The sequence below is a fragment of the Phocoena sinus genome, chromosome 8 (assembly GCF_008692025.1).
Source record: "Phocoena sinus isolate mPhoSin1 chromosome 8, mPhoSin1.pri, whole genome shotgun sequence".
Classification (NCBI taxonomy): Eukaryota; Metazoa; Chordata; class Mammalia; order Artiodactyla; family Phocoenidae; genus Phocoena; species Phocoena sinus.
Genome location: NC_045770.1, coordinates 10076974 through 10094055, shown reverse-complemented (window position 1 = coordinate 10094055; position 17082 = coordinate 10076974). Strand labels below are relative to the sequence as shown.

At 42.1% G+C, this 17082-nt stretch overlaps 1 protein-coding gene across 2 annotated transcripts in view; it reads left to right on the top strand.

The window, feature by feature from the left end:
* The first annotated feature begins 1272 nt into the window (after positions 1-1272).
* Positions 1273-17082, top strand: part of JHY (junctional cadherin complex regulator) — a 67787-nt gene continuing 51977 nt past the window's right edge. Inside the window, exons 1-2 of one of the 2 annotated variants that reach the window (XM_032640853.1) lie at positions 1273-1438; positions 3933-4333. In XM_032640853.1, the coding sequence (XP_032496744.1) occupies positions 4020-4333 (314 nt within the window). In that variant the 5' untranslated portion in view covers positions 1273-1438; positions 3933-4019. The remainder of the gene's footprint in view (positions 1439-3932; positions 4334-17082) is intronic. The other variant, XM_032640852.1, reaches the window with a different exon arrangement.

The window sequence follows — 17082 nt, the reverse complement described above, 5'->3', positions numbered from 1 at the left end:
TCAAATCTATTTGTGGTTTTAATGCTGTGTTAATATGAATCTAATTCCCAACACTTCCTTTCTTTACACTTCTCTGAAGATTTTTTAAATAGTGTAATATTCTATACGTACATAAATGTATAGCTTAAGCAATTGTTATAAAATGAATATCTATGTAACCAGCATTAAAAGTCAGGAAATACAATCTCAAAGGCACTCTTCCCTAAAAATCCCCACCCTGCCCTGCCCATCAGAACTGACCACAATCCTAACTTTATGAGAATCACTACTTTGGTTTTGTTTTCATAGTTTTCTTTACTAAGTATGCATCCATAAACATAATACAGTTTAATTTTGCCTTTATAAATATTTATATACAAAATTATTTGGGTTTTTTTAAAACTCAATATTATCAATATATTTTTAAGATGCCTCTGTATCATTGCACACAGCTGTGTTTCATTCATTTTTGCTATTGTATAGTAGGTCAGTATACGGAATACTACAGTTTAATTAACTATTCTATTGTTGATGGACTTTCAGTTACTTCCAGTTTGGTCGTCCAGAAGCACACACAGCTGTGGGGTAAATACCTAAAGGTGAAATTGCTGAACCATAGGGTGTACACATTCTAGCTAATGTCAAGCCATTTTCCAAAGTGTCTGCAAGGCCTCACACTCCCGTCTGCAGTATATGGGGGGGTCTTTGCTCTCCCTCCTCTCCAACCCTGGGCGCTGTCAGATGTTTTAACGCATGCCCAACTGGTGAGTATGGAGCTATATCCACGGTGGTCTTAATTTATCCTCTTCTGATTATTAATGAATTAAGCACCTTTTCAATCAACAACAGACAGTTATTGGCCACTGGGTTTCTTTTGGGACATTCCTGTTCAAGTCATTTGCCCATTCTTTTTTTTTTTTTTTTTTTTTTTTAAACATCTTTATTGGGGTATAATTGCTTTACAATGGTGTGTTATATTTGCCCATTCTTTAACTGGATCCTTTGCCTTCTTAACTTGTTCTTCGCGTTTCCTAGCAGTATGTGTTGCAAATATCTCCTCCCACTCGGTGCCCCGTCTTTCCTTGCATTACAACTTTGGAAAAGCCAGTGTGACCTGCGAGCAGCTTCTTCGAGAGCTCCCGGGGTCCTGGGAGCTCTCCCCTGGCTCCCATCAGGCTCCCATCCTCATCACAACCGTTCCCACCCTCTCCACCAGGGCACCGAGTGATCGGGATGCTGGAGCCTGGACCGCACCGGCCCCGCCCCCCGGTGCGGCCCCACCCACGGCCTTGCTGGCCGAGCCGCGCGGGGTGGGCCTTGTTGGCCCCGGTCTCCAGGGCAGCGCCGGGCGACGCGGGGCGGGACTGGGAGGCACCGGGCAGCCGGGCTGCGGAGGCGCTGAGGATGAGGGCCCGCCGGGGTCGCGGCAGCCAGGAGCGCCGGGCAGGTGACAGGCGGGGTGGGCGGTGCGCCAGAGGAGGGGACTGGGAGGAGTGGGACTGGGAGTGGGGACGGCAGGAAACCTCTCGAGGAAACTGGATCTGGACGGGGCGAACTCAAAGGAGCCCGCGCCGGGGAGCACTTGGGACCCAGGTGGGAAGGGCAGACGGTGGCCGAGGCAGGGACGGGGCCCAGGTGGCCGGGATCTGGAAAGACTTTGGCGCCCAGACTCCCAGAACAGCCCTAGGGTGGGTTGATTAGACCGGTCCAGGGCATCAGACCCACCGGACCCATCACTTCCTGGGCCTTAAAATGCTCCTGGTTGCCCAGTCTTGTCCATCGGAGAAAAGGGGAGTGGAGAAAATAAACCCAACTCCCCTTTGGGCAGCTTCGGGCTTGTTCCAAAACAGGGCACCTTTTCCTCTACCACTCATCTTGGTAGGTGAGTCCTTAAAGCAGGGCTCCTTTTCACCTACAGAAGGAAATGTGTTTCTCCCAGTACTAATGGGCTAGGCCCAAGGTCTTGAAGGGACCCCTAGGGAATTAGCCGTTCCTTAGTGCCACCGGTTTATCCCTGTCTGTCTTGTTTATTTAGGAGATGTGTCAGCCCCTCTTGGTCAGAAATTTCAGTGAGAAACTTTGTGCCACTAGGCAGCCACATTCACTACATTTAAAAGGCCCGCTTTTAATTTATTTCAGCTATCAGCTTTTCCTACTTTAATCCCATGCTTTCATAAAATCACACCTTCCACAGACGACCCAACTTGCATGGTATCTGCCTTTGCTGTCTTCATAATCTCCCAAACTTCATTAATGACAAAAATTATATCTTCTTCTATGGACATTTTAAATTGATTAACTCCAAGAAATCCTAGTCCATGTGTTTAAAAGAGAAATTGAAGGGACTGAATTATTTCATGAAGGAGCAGTTCCAAATTGAAATATAATGATTATTTTAAGTTTTCTTTAAGATCCCAAGTACAGTGACTTGAACTCTTAAAGTAAGACTGGTGTTTATCACAAACTGTTTCAGTTAAAATGTGTTAGTATTTGAGGGATTTGACACTTTCTAAAAATGTCCTAAAAGCAACAGTTGATCTGCTTATCGAAATTAAAATAATACGGCAGAATGAAATTCGTATTTTTAAAATAAGAGAATTAATACAGCAAACTGGTCTGTGCAGTTTGACAATAATATGTTAGTCTACCAACAGGGGGAACTTTGAATTAAAAAGAAAACCATAGATATTTAAATATCAGATGTATTTAAGTATGAATGTTACCTTTGGTCTGTTTTGTTTGTTAAGTTGCTTTCCTCCAAGGAGTTGAGGATGTTCCTTGGAAATATTAGCAACAAGGTCAACTAGGACTAGGAAGAAGGTCGTGTTATTTAATTAAAGAGAGGATTTGCCCAAAGAACAAGAGCAAGCCATTGAAACAAATTTTACAGTAATCTCTGATGAGAAAGGTTGTTTCTGTTACCTGACCTACAGAAAAACAACAACAAAAACAGCATAAAGGCAGTGAGATGGAAGACAGAGCAAATAGAAATGCCAAGTAGGGATGAAAGGAAGCACATCCAAAAACATCATTTCCTTTCAATCCTATCTGAACTCAAAGCATCCTTTCCGTAAACCATCTCGTGGGTCTTTATGACAGCCCTTTGAGACAGGGAGGGCTCACTTGGAATCATACTCTTAAGCTAGTTACAAGGGACCCAAGCTGTTATTCAGGCCAATCTTTCACCCACCCAGCACTCCCCAGAACTGCATTCCGTTCAGGTAGGTGGACACCCAGCCTCTGCTATGAATCACTGAATGGCAGAATTCACAAGGCCACCAAATCTTTTGTTGAACAGTTTTAATCATTATTGTGGGTTTTTTGTTTTTTGTTTTTTCCTCTGAGCTGAGGTTGATCTCTATGTAATGTCCACCTAAATTACACATTCCTACCTAACAGCAATCTGGATATCAAAAAATCTTCCAAATGATAGAGTCAGCCAATATAGGTTTAGGAGCAAAACAGCTTCCATCAGTTTTACAGTTCCAACTGTGGAAACCATACTCTACTTCTCTCCCCCTCCTTTATTTTCCAAAAGGCAGACCCTGAACCTGTTTTACTCTGTCCATAAATACTACTGAACATGGCATATTTATATCAGTGCCCTGGGTCTTGGAAATAATGCATTGAAGTACTGTCCCTAATTAGCCATTTCGCTTTGTCCGGGCTTATCTGTAACAGGCCCTTGGAAGCTCAAAAAAGGAATCCAGTCATTAATTTTCTCAATAAAGCTGCATTTGATTACTCAGACTGTTTATGAGCTCTACATCAGATGTGTTTCTGTAGAGAGAAAAACATAATAGCTTTTCCAATAGACCTTTCTCATACACACAAAAGGGGGCATACAAAAGCCTGCAGGTAATAACAAGTTTCTCTTACTTAATTTTTTGATTAACATTGGAATTAAAGAGATTTCAGTAGTCACAGAGTAACATAAATATAATTTTTTTCAGGCAAATTCTTTTGCGAACCACGACTTTAAACATTCAGCTGCTGCCATCCACAAGAGTATCCCTGTTCATTTTTGTTATTTTCTCAAGATGATTCATCGTAAATTAATTCCCAAGCTCTCTATCCAGTCTCCTGTTCATCACACCAACTTAAAGGTCCAGTCCACAGAGCCACCTTTTAAGAAAGAAGACTTACATTTGATTTCAAAAGACTCCTTGGAATCTGATTCAGAAAGCCTCACTCAAGAGATCAAGTCCCAGTCTAAACTGGAAGACCAAATTCAGGACAACGACGTGGAGCCTGACAGCTTAGAGGAGGAGAACTTGAGTGAGACGGAAGAGGAAGCAAGCAGAAAAGCAGCTCAGAGAAACCTCCATACCCAAGATGCTGGTGCAAATAACAGGTAAGGAATTGGCTTGTGTAAGAAAACAGTGGGTTCCGAAATGCATTGTTACATAATTACTGGTACTGTCGCAAGTGAAAGTGAGGACAGGCTCTTGGTTTTCGATTTTTTGGTTTTTAATTTTTATTTTATATTGGAGTATAGTTGATTTACAATGTTGTGTTAGTTTCAGGTGTACAACAAAGTGATTCAGTTATACATATATCTGTTCTTTTTCAGATTCTTTCCTCGTATAGGTTATTACAGAATATTGAGTAGTGTTCCCTGTACAGTAGGTCCTTGTTGATTATGTTTTATACATAGTAGTGTGTACATGTTAATCCCAATCTCCTAATTTATCCCTCTCCCCAGCCTTTCCCCTTTGATAACCATAAGTTTATTTTTTAAGTCTGTGAGTCTGTTTCTGGACAGGCTGTTGTAATGAGCACCTTCATAGTGTGTGTGAGACAGGTCTCCAAGCAGCTAACGACAGCTCGGAGCCAAGATTTTTGTCACATTCATTTCTATTTTTTAAAACAACGCATAAGACGAGAATAGTTATTAATAATAAGGGCATTTGCCTTTCTTATGCTCCTTATTTCCTGTCCATATTCCAAGTGTCTCCACTGCTGTGACCTCACTTGGAGAAATCCCCGAAAGCCTGATCTAGCAAGATGCCATGACTTGGAGCCAGGTGGTCTTGAGTTGGTCCAGGCACTGCCGTTTAGTGTATAATTTGAAACAAGTCCCTTCAGTCTTTCTCATCTGTCAAATGAGCCAGCCTGCTTCTCTCACAGGATTGCCATCACTGTCAGTACAGTACGTTCTGGGGGTAGAAGCCTACCTGAGCTAGGAGAGGTCTACCTTCCCAGGCTTACATAATCACATAAAGATTTAATTTCTAATAATCAGTACTTATGCGGTATTAACTTTAGGCTAGAGGCCACCAAAACATCTAAGAGGATTTAAATGAGTACAATATTACTCAGTTTTAATGAAAATATAAATGACATGCTAGAGTACTGAAGTTAAAAGCTATTGATTAGACAGGGGTCTTGGGATGGTGGTAAAGTACAGAGCATCTGAAGCAGACCATATGGGTTCAAACTGTGTGACCTCGGCCAAGCCCAATTAAACTCTTCGTGCCTCAGTTCCTCCTCAGTAAAAATGGGATAGTAATAATAGTTACCTCACAGACTTACAGTGAGGCGAAAATAAGTCTATGTATACATATATAAAAAGCGCTTCGAACAGTGACTATAAGTTCTATATGTGTTAGATGTTTTTTTAATTAGGGTTAAAGTAAATTGAGGAAAGTTTATTGGAAGGCCTAGAACTTGGGCAGGCAGGGTTTTGGAGACTAGGTAAGATTTGGGAAAAAAAGAATAGAATTAGAATGAATGTGTGTGGCACATTGAGCCCCACTTGATGGCAGAGGATTTGTTCTGAGTGTAGGGAAAGTAGACAGAGGAGGGGCCTGCTGACAGGGACTGTCGTGGAGTGCCCGCAGCCCACGCCGCGGGTAGGACGTGGAACACAGAACTCAAATGACGTGTCCCAAGAATGCAGTCACAGCGAAGACTTGTGTGGAGCCAGAATGAGAGCCGAGCCCTGAGTCTTTTTCTTCGTCTTTCCCTCTTTCTCTCTTTCACTGGAAATGTCAAGTTGAATCGAGCTCATTTGCTTCTTAGGGGATCTCACAGCACAGTACAGTAAACCCCCTACATACGAACCTTCAAGTTGCAAACTTTCAAGGATGCGAACGTATCATAACCCTTTTACAGTACAGTACTCCACAGCCGACTGTGTTAGTTGGGCACCTAGGCTAACTTTGTTGGACTTAAGAACAAATTGGACTTAACGAACGCGCTCTTCGTATGTCCACTGTACAAGTGATAAATGCTATAACTGAGGTGCAGCCATAGAGCTGGGGGGCAAAAGAGGGGCTTAGGAAGGCTTTAACCAGCCAGCCGCCCCTGACTGGACTGGGTTGGGCACACCTGGAGGAGAAAATGCAGGTTCTTGGGGAGGGCAGTGAGATGAAGCAGTGTTCAAGGAAGATTATTCTGCAAGCTGGTGCATTATGAATTAGAGGGTAAAAACACAGTGGACAAAGAGACTACCAGATGGTAATAATTACAATGACAACAATAACAGTAATGACATCTCTTTTGAAGAATTTCACTCACTTCTTCATTGTAATCCTGCAAGAAGGTGCTGCTCTTCCCATTTTACAGATTAGGAAGATGAAGCTGGCAGAGATAAAGTCACCCAACGTCAGAGTGCTTTGTTATTGAGGTGTTTTTTAAAATACTTTTTATTTTATTTATGTATTTTGGCTGTGCCGTGCAGCTTGCAGGATCTTAGTTCCCCGACCAGGGATTGAACCTGAGCCACAGCAGTGAAAGCACGAAAGCGCCGAGTCTTAAGCACTGGACCGCCAGGAAACTCCCTGAGTTTTTTTAATCAAGAAAAAATTCTAACCTACAGAAAAGTACAGAGAAAAATACCATCTCACCCTTATTGCCACGTTTGTTTCAGATATATTTTTTAAAACATAAAATGCTAGATAGTTTCCTGGTTCCCCTTCTCAAATCCGTCCCTGTCTTCCTCTCAGAGACAACCAATACATCAATACATACTCTTTTTTTTTTTTTTTGGGCTGCGCCACACGTTATGGGGGATCTTAGTTCCCTGACCAGGGATCAAACCCTCGCCCCCTGCAGTGGAAGCACAGAGTCTTAATCACTGGACTGCCAGGGAAGTCCCAACCCACATATACTCTTATATGAGTGTATATCCGTCGTAGCAATCTTTTATTCATTTACTTCATAGGTAATTTATGAATTAATTACTTCATAGGTAATTCTTTATGTTTATAAAGAACTAATAGGACTTGGTGACAGTTTAGAACTGGGGTTGGAAGGAACAAGAAAAGGCACAGATTACTTTAAGGTTCTAACAACAATAGCATTTATAGAATGCTTGTCCCGAGCCCATCCCTGTGCCAAACGCTTTACATGTATCATCTCATTTAATCCTTATGGCAGCCTCAACAGGTGGACACTATAATGCTCCCATCTTGAAGACTGCAAATGAGGCTTAAAGAAACCAGTTATGTTATACCCATTTATTCCACCGGGTGGGTGGTGGAACAGAAAACTCCTGCAGTGTGACTCTATGCTTTAAACCAGGGGTCCCCAACCCCCCACCCCCACCCCGGGCCGCACAGCAGGAGGTGAGCGGCGGGCCAGCGAATGAAGCTTCATCTGCCGCCCCCCATCGCTCCCCATGACTCGCATTACCGCCTGAACCACACCCCCTCCCCAACCCCCACCCCCGTCCATGGAAAAATTGTCTTCCACGAAACCGGTCCCTGGTGCCAAAAAGGCTGGGGACCTTTAAACCATGTTTGTATTGTAGCTCTAATCTAGGAGAGTCATAGTCTCCTAGGTAATAAATGGTACTTTTATTTACTACGGGGGTGGGAGGGGCATCGGAAAAGAAATATCTTTTGTGGTGGATAGGTATTCTTGTCTGTACTTTTACGATGAAGAAACCAAGGCAAGGATCCATTACGTGACCTCATTTCTCCAATGTTGAGTTTTTCCTCTTTGAGTGGGGCTCAGAGACCTGACTTTAACCTTGCTTTTTACCCAAGGACAATGTAAATACCACTCAGTATATTTCAAGATTAAAAAACCATACTTATACAAAGTCAAAAGCATCATCAGGGCCTTGGCCTTCTGATTCAGAGATCCTTAGATAATGGTATTTTCCTTGGACGGATTTGCCTTGGAAATCCTTAGTGATGGACTGTAACCCCCAGGGTTAGATGGGTTACAGCCCTAGTAATTGCTTGGCTGTACAGTGCTTTGTACATTGAACATTTACAGGACCAGTTCTGTACTACAAAGGAAAGCTGAACTGAAGCATTTAGCCAAGTAATGCCTCAAAAATATCCTTCAGGCGAGTGTTCTGTTACTGGCCCCTTTTCTCTGCCTCACTTGAGCCTTGGAATCCTTTCTTAGGTGTATTGTTACTTGGATCTGAGTAGTTTACTAGCCATGAAATAGACAAATTGATCTCAGGCTCTCAGTATGAAATTCAAGAAGACTTTCATTTCTCTCAGGTAGATGGCATTCTGGGAATTGTAGTTCAAAATAATTGGTCAAAGCCTTGCCTTAAAACGGAAGAAGATCTCTTTCTTCTTGCTTTTATGGGCAACCGTTTTAAAAGCTGCCTGACAAAATCACTTGAGCCCTACTCTTGTGTTTTGATGTTACTAGAAGCTCCTCAAAGCAATTACTCCCTTGTTCCTCAGCAAAGTCAAGCCACAGTTCGATGTATATGGATTAGAGAAAACCTTTTACTTAATGGAAATTGGAGCAGCATTGACTGCAGTGAATGAATCAAGAGTGGAAAGAGGATCTTCATATGATAATCCTTAAACCCCACTCCAGAACTAGCCCCATGACACTCGGCACTCAGAAGAAAGAGATCAATGTAATTCCTAGAGCATTAGAGATAACCTCTTCAGCTCTGGGGCCTTCTGAAACCTCATATGTTAAAAAAAACAAACCAGAAAGCAGCAGTACAGTAACTAGTATATGTATTTGATAAGGTCTTATGTACAAAAATACTTCAATATAATTAGCTACCATTTGTAGGACTATTTGCTTGATATATATTATCTCATTTATCCTTACAAGAGGCTCTTAGATATCGGCATTATTATCCCCATTTTGCAGATAAGGAACCAAGGCTCTGAAAGTTGTGTAGGTGTACGTAGCTACTAAGTGGCAGAGCCAGAAATTTAACTGAATGAACTCTCTTTTAACATCAAAGTCTGAACCTCTAATTATAAGTATCTAGATAGGTGATCAAGGGCTGATCTGATAAAGGATTCAGTTTTGCTCTCTAGCAAAACTTAAAGGTGTAACGACTTCAGTATGGACTAAACTGAGGCCAGATGAAAATATGCGTGTAAAATTATAAATTTCAGTAAAGTAATACAAATTTATAAAGGATCCTGTGCCCTCAGAATACTATAAATATTAATGGCATTTTACTTTGGGCAGTAAGGTCATAGAGCCTATAGTCCTCAGCAGCTCTCCTGGGAAACGGAATGTTTTCATTCACTGAGCTCTCTCTCATCACCTGGGAAGCGTAGCCTTCACGAGAGATCCCACGTTCTGTCTTATAAACCACCGTGTGCCAGAAATTACTGGGTGGGAGACAGGTACAGTAAGGTATTCTTTTTTTTTAAATTTATCTATTTATTTATTTATTTCTGGCTGTGTTGGGTCTTCGTTTCTGTGCGAGGGCTTTCTCTAGTTGCGGAGAGCGGGGGCCACTCTTCGTCGCCGTGCGCGGGCCTCTCACTGTCGCGGCCTTCTCTTGTTGCAGAGCACAGGCTCCAGTCGCGCAGGCTCAGTAGCTGTGGCGCATGGGCTTAGTTGCTCCGCGGCATGTGGGATCTTCCCAGACCAGGGCTCGAACACGTGTCCCCTGCATTGGCAGGCAGATTCTCAACCACTGCGCCACCAGGGAAGTCCAGTAAGGTATTCTTAGTTGAACTGAATTTCAGAATTGTCTGAAGGTAAGAAAAGGACTCAGGAATAATAATCTTCATTTTTATGGTGGTATATAATTTTTCCTCTCAAACACTTTCATATATAGTTGACTCTTGAACAAAATGGATTTGAACTGAGCGGGTTCACTCATAGAAGGATTTTTTCAATAAATAGTACTGCAGTAGTACAAAATCCATAATTGGTTGAATTAGCGGATGTGGAACCGTGGATACAGAGGGCCGGCTCTGGGACTTGAGCACCTGTGGAATTTGGTATCCCCTGCCTGTCCTGGACCCAATCGCTCACAGATACCAAGGGACCACTGTATGTTGTTTCCGATTAATAATACAAGAATCAAGTGAAATATTGAATGATGATTTCTAGGACTTCAGTAGCAGTATGGGATAAGCAAAACAGAAAGTGGGTAAAGGGAGACTTAGTAAAAACTAAAACTCAGTATTTTAATTTCCCCGACTGTTTTGTAGGACACATTGGATATATTTAAGCTGAGGGGAGATTACTTCCTCTCGTAAGTGTTGTAGAGTTTTGTTTTGTTTTGTTTTGTTTGCTCTGGTTGGGAGAGTAAACGTGACACTTGAGGCTAGATCTAATATTCTAGTATAACCAAGAACATTCTGAGAGCTTCCAGGAGTCAACTCTCATTCCTGTTGGTTTCTAGCAGCATTCATCCACGTTGATTTATACTGTCTTGATTAGGTAGATTTTCAATTTCAGGCCATTGGCTGGCCAACCTCTTTCAAACACATTCTACTATACACCGAATTCTAGGGGTTTCACAGAGTATTTGGGGATAGCTACTAGCGTTTTGGTTATTTATTTCTGATCACGTGGGTATAGTCATAGCAGATAGGTGACTTGTCGTAGGCATTATCATTGCTGTTTTTTTAATATAAATTTATTTATTTATTTTTGGCTGCATTGGGTCTTCATTGCTGCACGTGGGCTTTCTCTAGTTGCGGCGAGCGGGGGCTACTCTTCGTTGCCGTGCTCAGGCTTCTCACTGTGGTGGCTTCAGTAGTTGCGGCACACAGGCCCAGTAGTTGTGGCACATGGGCTCAGTAGCTGTGGCATGGGCTCTAGGTGCGCAGGCTCAGTAGTTGTGGCGCACAGGCTTAGTTGCTCCGCGGCATGTGGGATCTTCCCAGACCAGGGCTCGAACCCTTGTCCCCTGCATTGGCAGGCGGATTCTTAACCAGATTCTGCGCCACCAGGGAAGTCCCGTCATTGCTGTTTTATGCTCACTGGCTCACAAACTGTGCAGCAGTCAAACCCTGATGCACTCCTCAGAGCAGGCACGGTGCCATCATGACAGACCAGCAGAGGAGGGAGTAAGGCGTGTGCCTGGGCATGAATTGTGTCTATCAGAGGCACAGTCCCCACCAGAAATGCTAAAGCCACTGTGACTCCTGGGATTGTATGGCCCTCGGAGATGACCACGGGTTCCTTTCTAGCTTATTTCCAAATGGGGATGCATTACTGTGTTAAAATAAGTAAATAAACAGTGAGTTTGAAACCTCACAAAGTGTAATTTAAATTTACATCACCTGCAATCCTGCAGGTTTATCAAGAGGATTAGGAAGGTTGTAACCAAGTAACTAAGGAGATAGTTTAATTCATGACCTCCGCTGTATTCATCTGTTTCTACTCCCTGACAAATGTGGAAATGTAGAAATCTTTGCTTACTATAATTTTTAATGGATTGAATTTAAAATAAATGTTTTTTCCCCAACACTTACATATATTGCTGAGTTTCGCATGATAGGCCCAATTCAATTTAAAAATCAGTGAATTCTGAGAGCTGTTAGGACTCTTAAAGGTCAGTCTATTCCTTATTGTAAAAGGAGAAACCTGAGGCCTGGAGTGGATAACAAATTCACCCAATTTCACACAGCTGCTCAGTGGCAAAATCTGGACCAGGACCCAGGTGTCAAGAGCTGTCCAGTACTTTTTCCCATGAAGTCACAGCTACCTGGAAATTCTGTTGCTGTAAATATCTGGCGTTTAAAATACAAGAGACTCTATCTAAAGAAAGTGTATGCACCTGGACATGTTGTAAATCTGGGTCCCTGGCTTTTAGCCATTGTTTCTGGAGAATGAAAAGAATATCCAGGCCTTCCACAGAAAATGTCTGGCTTGAGCACTGTAAACTCTCACTGAACGAGAGGAATTATGTTTCTAAATAGGTTCTGTGTCATACAGCATTTCCCTCGTGAAGATGCAGCCTTTGTTTCACCTAAGGTAATCTTAATTAGAAACGAGGTACTAGAATTTTACATTGCAATTACTAACACGCCCTCTTAAGATAATTTATTTTCATTTAACACTCAGATTGTCCTTGAATCAAGACTGGCACTAATAAGAACTTGGGGCAGATATCTGGTTATTTTGCAGCCATAAACCTGTTGTCAAAAAGAAAAAAAAAAGGGACTTTAGTTGGAATTATCTAAACTCTATAATTGCAGTAAATAAAATTCACCAGATAACAATCCAGTCCCTTCAATTGAGTGTGTTTCTAAAGACAGTCTTTGGCCTTTGGTTCATTAAAATACCTTTCTTCTATTAAGATGTTTAATATTTTTAGCAGAAAAAAAGGCCTGCATTAAATGAAATTTTCTGGGTTGTAAATAGCCTCCCCAAAGCATTTCAGTATACTTGTGGAACCATTTTATTTCATACTTGCAAAAGTGATTTTTTAATCCTTTGGATTTATTTACTTAAAAGCTGTTGCTAAAAAGATTAAGATGAACACAGAACTCAGAAATCCTTGGAAACAATTGTCAGTTTTATAGCTCCTTAAAGGAGCATTAAAAACTTTACGCTTAAAAAAAACACAAAAAACACTTTACACTTAAACAGAAATTGAATTTGCTGTTCATATGCATAAAAGATTTAATGGCATATAAATTGGGAATAATTGTTCTGTTTAAAAGGATTAAATTAAACCTAAATCAATAATAACGTATGCAGTTTCAATTTAACTGCCTACTTAAAGTGGCAAATAAATAACTGCTAAATGATTAATAGCAATGCTTTTATTCACCTCCTCGACAGGCAAAATGGCCAGTTATTGAATATTTTACTGTGAGTGCAAAGGATGTTCATTGTACTAGAAACATGCTCTAATTTTAGTAATTTTTTGATTGAATACTAAACTGAATATGGGGCTCTTCGTCAAATGGAGATTTGATTTTATTTGGACTGAAGTTGTCACAGTCATGCTCAAATATGGTCCATTAGAGCTAGCAGACAGGATGGCATACGCATGTGAGACCACCCTCCCCTTCCTGTCTGCATCCATTTCTAACCTGGGCATCTGAAGGGCAGACCTGGCATCTGTTGTCTGAACAGCAACAAAAGCATTGTGTACTCATTGTCCGTATAACCTTCCTATCAAATGCGGAGGAAATGAGGTATGTGTTTTGTGTGCACAAGATTACTGATGAAGGAGCACTTCACACTCATTTTGTTCCAGTGTGTTGACCTGGACCACACAACACAATTGAGCTTCTCCGCACACAAGCTCAGAACAATGGGGTTCTTTAGTATCATGTTCTATTTCAACCATTAGATTTGTTTCTGTGAAGTATTACAGCTTTCCATGCTCGATAGTTTGCAAAACATAAACTCCCATTTGCCTCAACACATGGTTTCCATCAAAAAGGGAAGAAAGGGGGATGTTTTAAGACAATCATGGCAGGTGTACACGGTACAGTGTCATTAAAGCTCTTAGAAGAGCCACACTTTCCGATTCTCATCTTGTAAATACACATTAGAGTGTCTCTTCAAATGATCGGTTCAAAAACATCCTTCGCAGCCAGAGCAACTCATTATGTCTGATTTGTTTCAAACCCTTCTGTATTTTCCAGGTTTCACTTAAAATGTCCGTCTTTCCCAGGGCGTGTGAGATTGCTTCCGTGGGCATCTAAGCATGGCAATTTGTTGAGGCTGGAAATTACGGCTCTTTCTGAAGGTCTAAAGTAATTGAATTCTCCCAGTTTTATCTTCCTCATCATCCTCCAGCAGTTCTTAAAATATCTCATCATGTGGAAACACCGACATTTCTTAATCCCATTTCCTAAATTACAGTTCAAACAGATTCTCCATGCTGCCTAGGTCGTGGTAAAAAAAAAATTGGATTTTTAAAGATAAGTGTTCGTTCTTTCAGGCCACTAAGGTCCCACTTAGTGCATCATGAGCCAACTTTGTCCTGGAAATAACTTAAGCCCTAGGGAGAGAAGAATCCCTTGAGATCCATCAGGAGGAAGCATAGTACACACCAGTGTTGTGTCCTGGTGACAGAACACGACACACAGCAAGCAAAGACCAGTGATGGAGCTCGTTGGCACGTGCTTTTATAACCGGCCCTTCCTGGGACCTTCCTTACTCCATGCTAAGAACATAGTTCTAAACATATATACGTATATAAATGTGCTTAATACTCTCAATGACTATGAGGTAGGCACTATTATTTTTTTTTAGGTAGGTACTATTATTATCCTCATTTCATTGATGAGGAGCTGAAGCACAGAGAAGAACAATAACTTGCCCACACTTCCACGGTAACTGGTGGCACCAGGAATTGAGCGCAGGCAGTCTGATTCTAGGACCCTCGTCCTTTGACTTTCTACGGTACCATTTCTCAGAAGCAGAATATTCCATATCATTTATTCCATGAGACTGAGGGGTGTCTATAGCCCTGACTGTGGACATCATGCCATCATCAACTAATGCTAGTTAAGTCTGGTGACCAGTGTGAGTGCCAGTTTTCTTAGTATAACTGCAGAGATGGAAGTCAGAGACTCCATTTCCTTCAATCATCAAAGACTACCTAGTTGTTAAAAAGAGTGGGCATTCCTTGCTTATTGACTCTTGTGAGTTCATCATAGGGTCACAGAACAAGAGAGTTGGAATGAACTTTGAGATATCATCTAGCAATTGGATCTGGAAATAAGAGGTCAACATATTTTCATTGATAAACAAGGTCTGTCCTCCTAGTTTAAATGCCCATAACATTCTGTACTTCTGTACTGTTGGTGCGTAAGATCCGTCCGCCTGTCTTCCTCACTCAGCAGCCAGTTCCATCCGCCTGTTTCTGTTTCACTCACCACTCACCTCCAGTGCCTAGTACTTGGGGAGCCACTCAGTACATATTTGTTGACCGGCCAACTGACTGACCGACCGATTCACTAACTCCCCTAAGGCAGGCCCTGCAACAACACCTGCTTCACCACCACCTCTGGGATTGGCTGTGTGATACAGGGTGAGTTACTGGACAGGAGCCAGATCCCAGGGCCAACTGCCAGGGTCTATATCCTGGCTGCACCACGTATTAGCTCTGTGACCTTGGAAAAGTGACAGAAGCCTGTTTCTTCATCTATTAAATGGGCCTAATAATAGCACCTCCCCATAGGGTTGCCATAAGGAGAAAACTAGAGATCCACTGTAAGCTTTCCCTAGATCAGCACGTAGTAAGTAGTGTGTACTCTGTGCCATCTTCCCGAAGCCAGCACTCTACAACCCACCCAGAAGAGCAGCAAGACAGTGGGCTCCAATAACGTGTGTGACTTTTAAAGGTTGCCAACCCCTGCTCTAAATAGTGCAGAGGACAGGGCTACCTGTTCTAAAACCTTGCCCCCAAAAACCATATGGCCTCTGTACATAATCCTTTCCAAAAACATCACTTTGCCTATCCAAAAGTATTTGTCTTACTATAACATCTTTGCTCGCTAATTAAATGATTTTTACTTAATTAAATAAATCCAAACTCTCAAGTTAATGCAGCTAAGCCAAATCCTTCACAGAGTTTACAAAGCCCTTCAAGATTTCACCTCTGCTTAACCCTGAGTTCTAATCCTCCCACCTTCCCTTTTATCCACGTAGAATTTGTTCTTTGAAAGCCCCATGTTCTCTCTCCCCTCCATTCCTTTTTACGTGTTGTTTCCTCAGCCTGGCTTACACTTCCTGCCCTTCTTAGCCTTCGGTCTCAGCTAAGCCATCACTTCCTTCAGAAGGCTGCCCTTTCCCCCAAGATGGGATTGGATGTCCCTCCCGAGCCCTGGTGGCCACTCATCACTCTAATCACAAATAGCTCATTTCCTGGTCTGTATCCCCCACTAGGCTGTGGGCTCACCACTGTATCCCCCTAGCTTAGTATGTGCTCAATAAATATAGAATCAGTGAGCGAGCAAATGCACGAGGAAAGTTAAATTCTGTCGAATCAAGTGAATGAATGAACGAGGAGAGTTAGACTCACTTTTTCCTTTCAATATATCATAGATACGGGAAATGGCATGTTTCTTCATTTCAAAAAATCTTTATATCTTTATTTACTTGAAGATGTACTTTCATCTTTTCTTCCCCATCTAAACAACCACTGCTGAACCTTATACTTAATGCAGCACAAGATAAGCCCTAAAATTATTCACTGATTTGGTCCAATGCAGGAAGTTTTTCTGCATGTTTAGATTCTCGTTTACTGCTGTTGGTTTTTTTTTTAAATATCTAAAAAAATAAATAAATAAAATAAAATAAATATCTAACGCTCAGTTATTGATTGAAGCATCACTTGTTGCCTCTTCTGCCCATAGCACAGGGTAGAGGTTAGGGAAGGAAGGATAACCCTCTGTCCCTGCTGCCCAGGACCTTAACCAGGTGAGAAGATACGGTTGCCCTAGTGAAATAACCACAAATACAGAACATGAAGTAAGCTATATTGTCTCATTTTGATTTTATGTAACCTTGAGAAATAAACAGAACAAATATAATTGATCCCTACTTCCAGATGACAGAAACCAGCTCGGAGGTGACATGATTTGCCAGCTGATGCACAGATAGGTAGTGGCAAACCCAGAACTTAAGCCCAGGTCTGTCCAGTCCCAAATCTAGATTATGCCCTGCTGGCCCCCTCCCTGCCCCTGGGACACTACATGCCCAGTGACCCTTGGAGCCAAGTGAAAGGCAGGGCCCAAAACTCCTGTAAGTTCACATGAGGGGACATCACATGGAGAAACCTCCTCAAAGCCTCAGAGGCAGGCAGCCCTGTGGAGTTTCGGGAGCGGGGAGTTGCACGGTTTGATGTCAATTTCCTGACAAACGTGGACCATCTCCATTCAGGCACTTTGCTGGAGGAGAATATCATTTTTCTTCCCTTGGCGGAAAAGGAAGAGAAGCCTA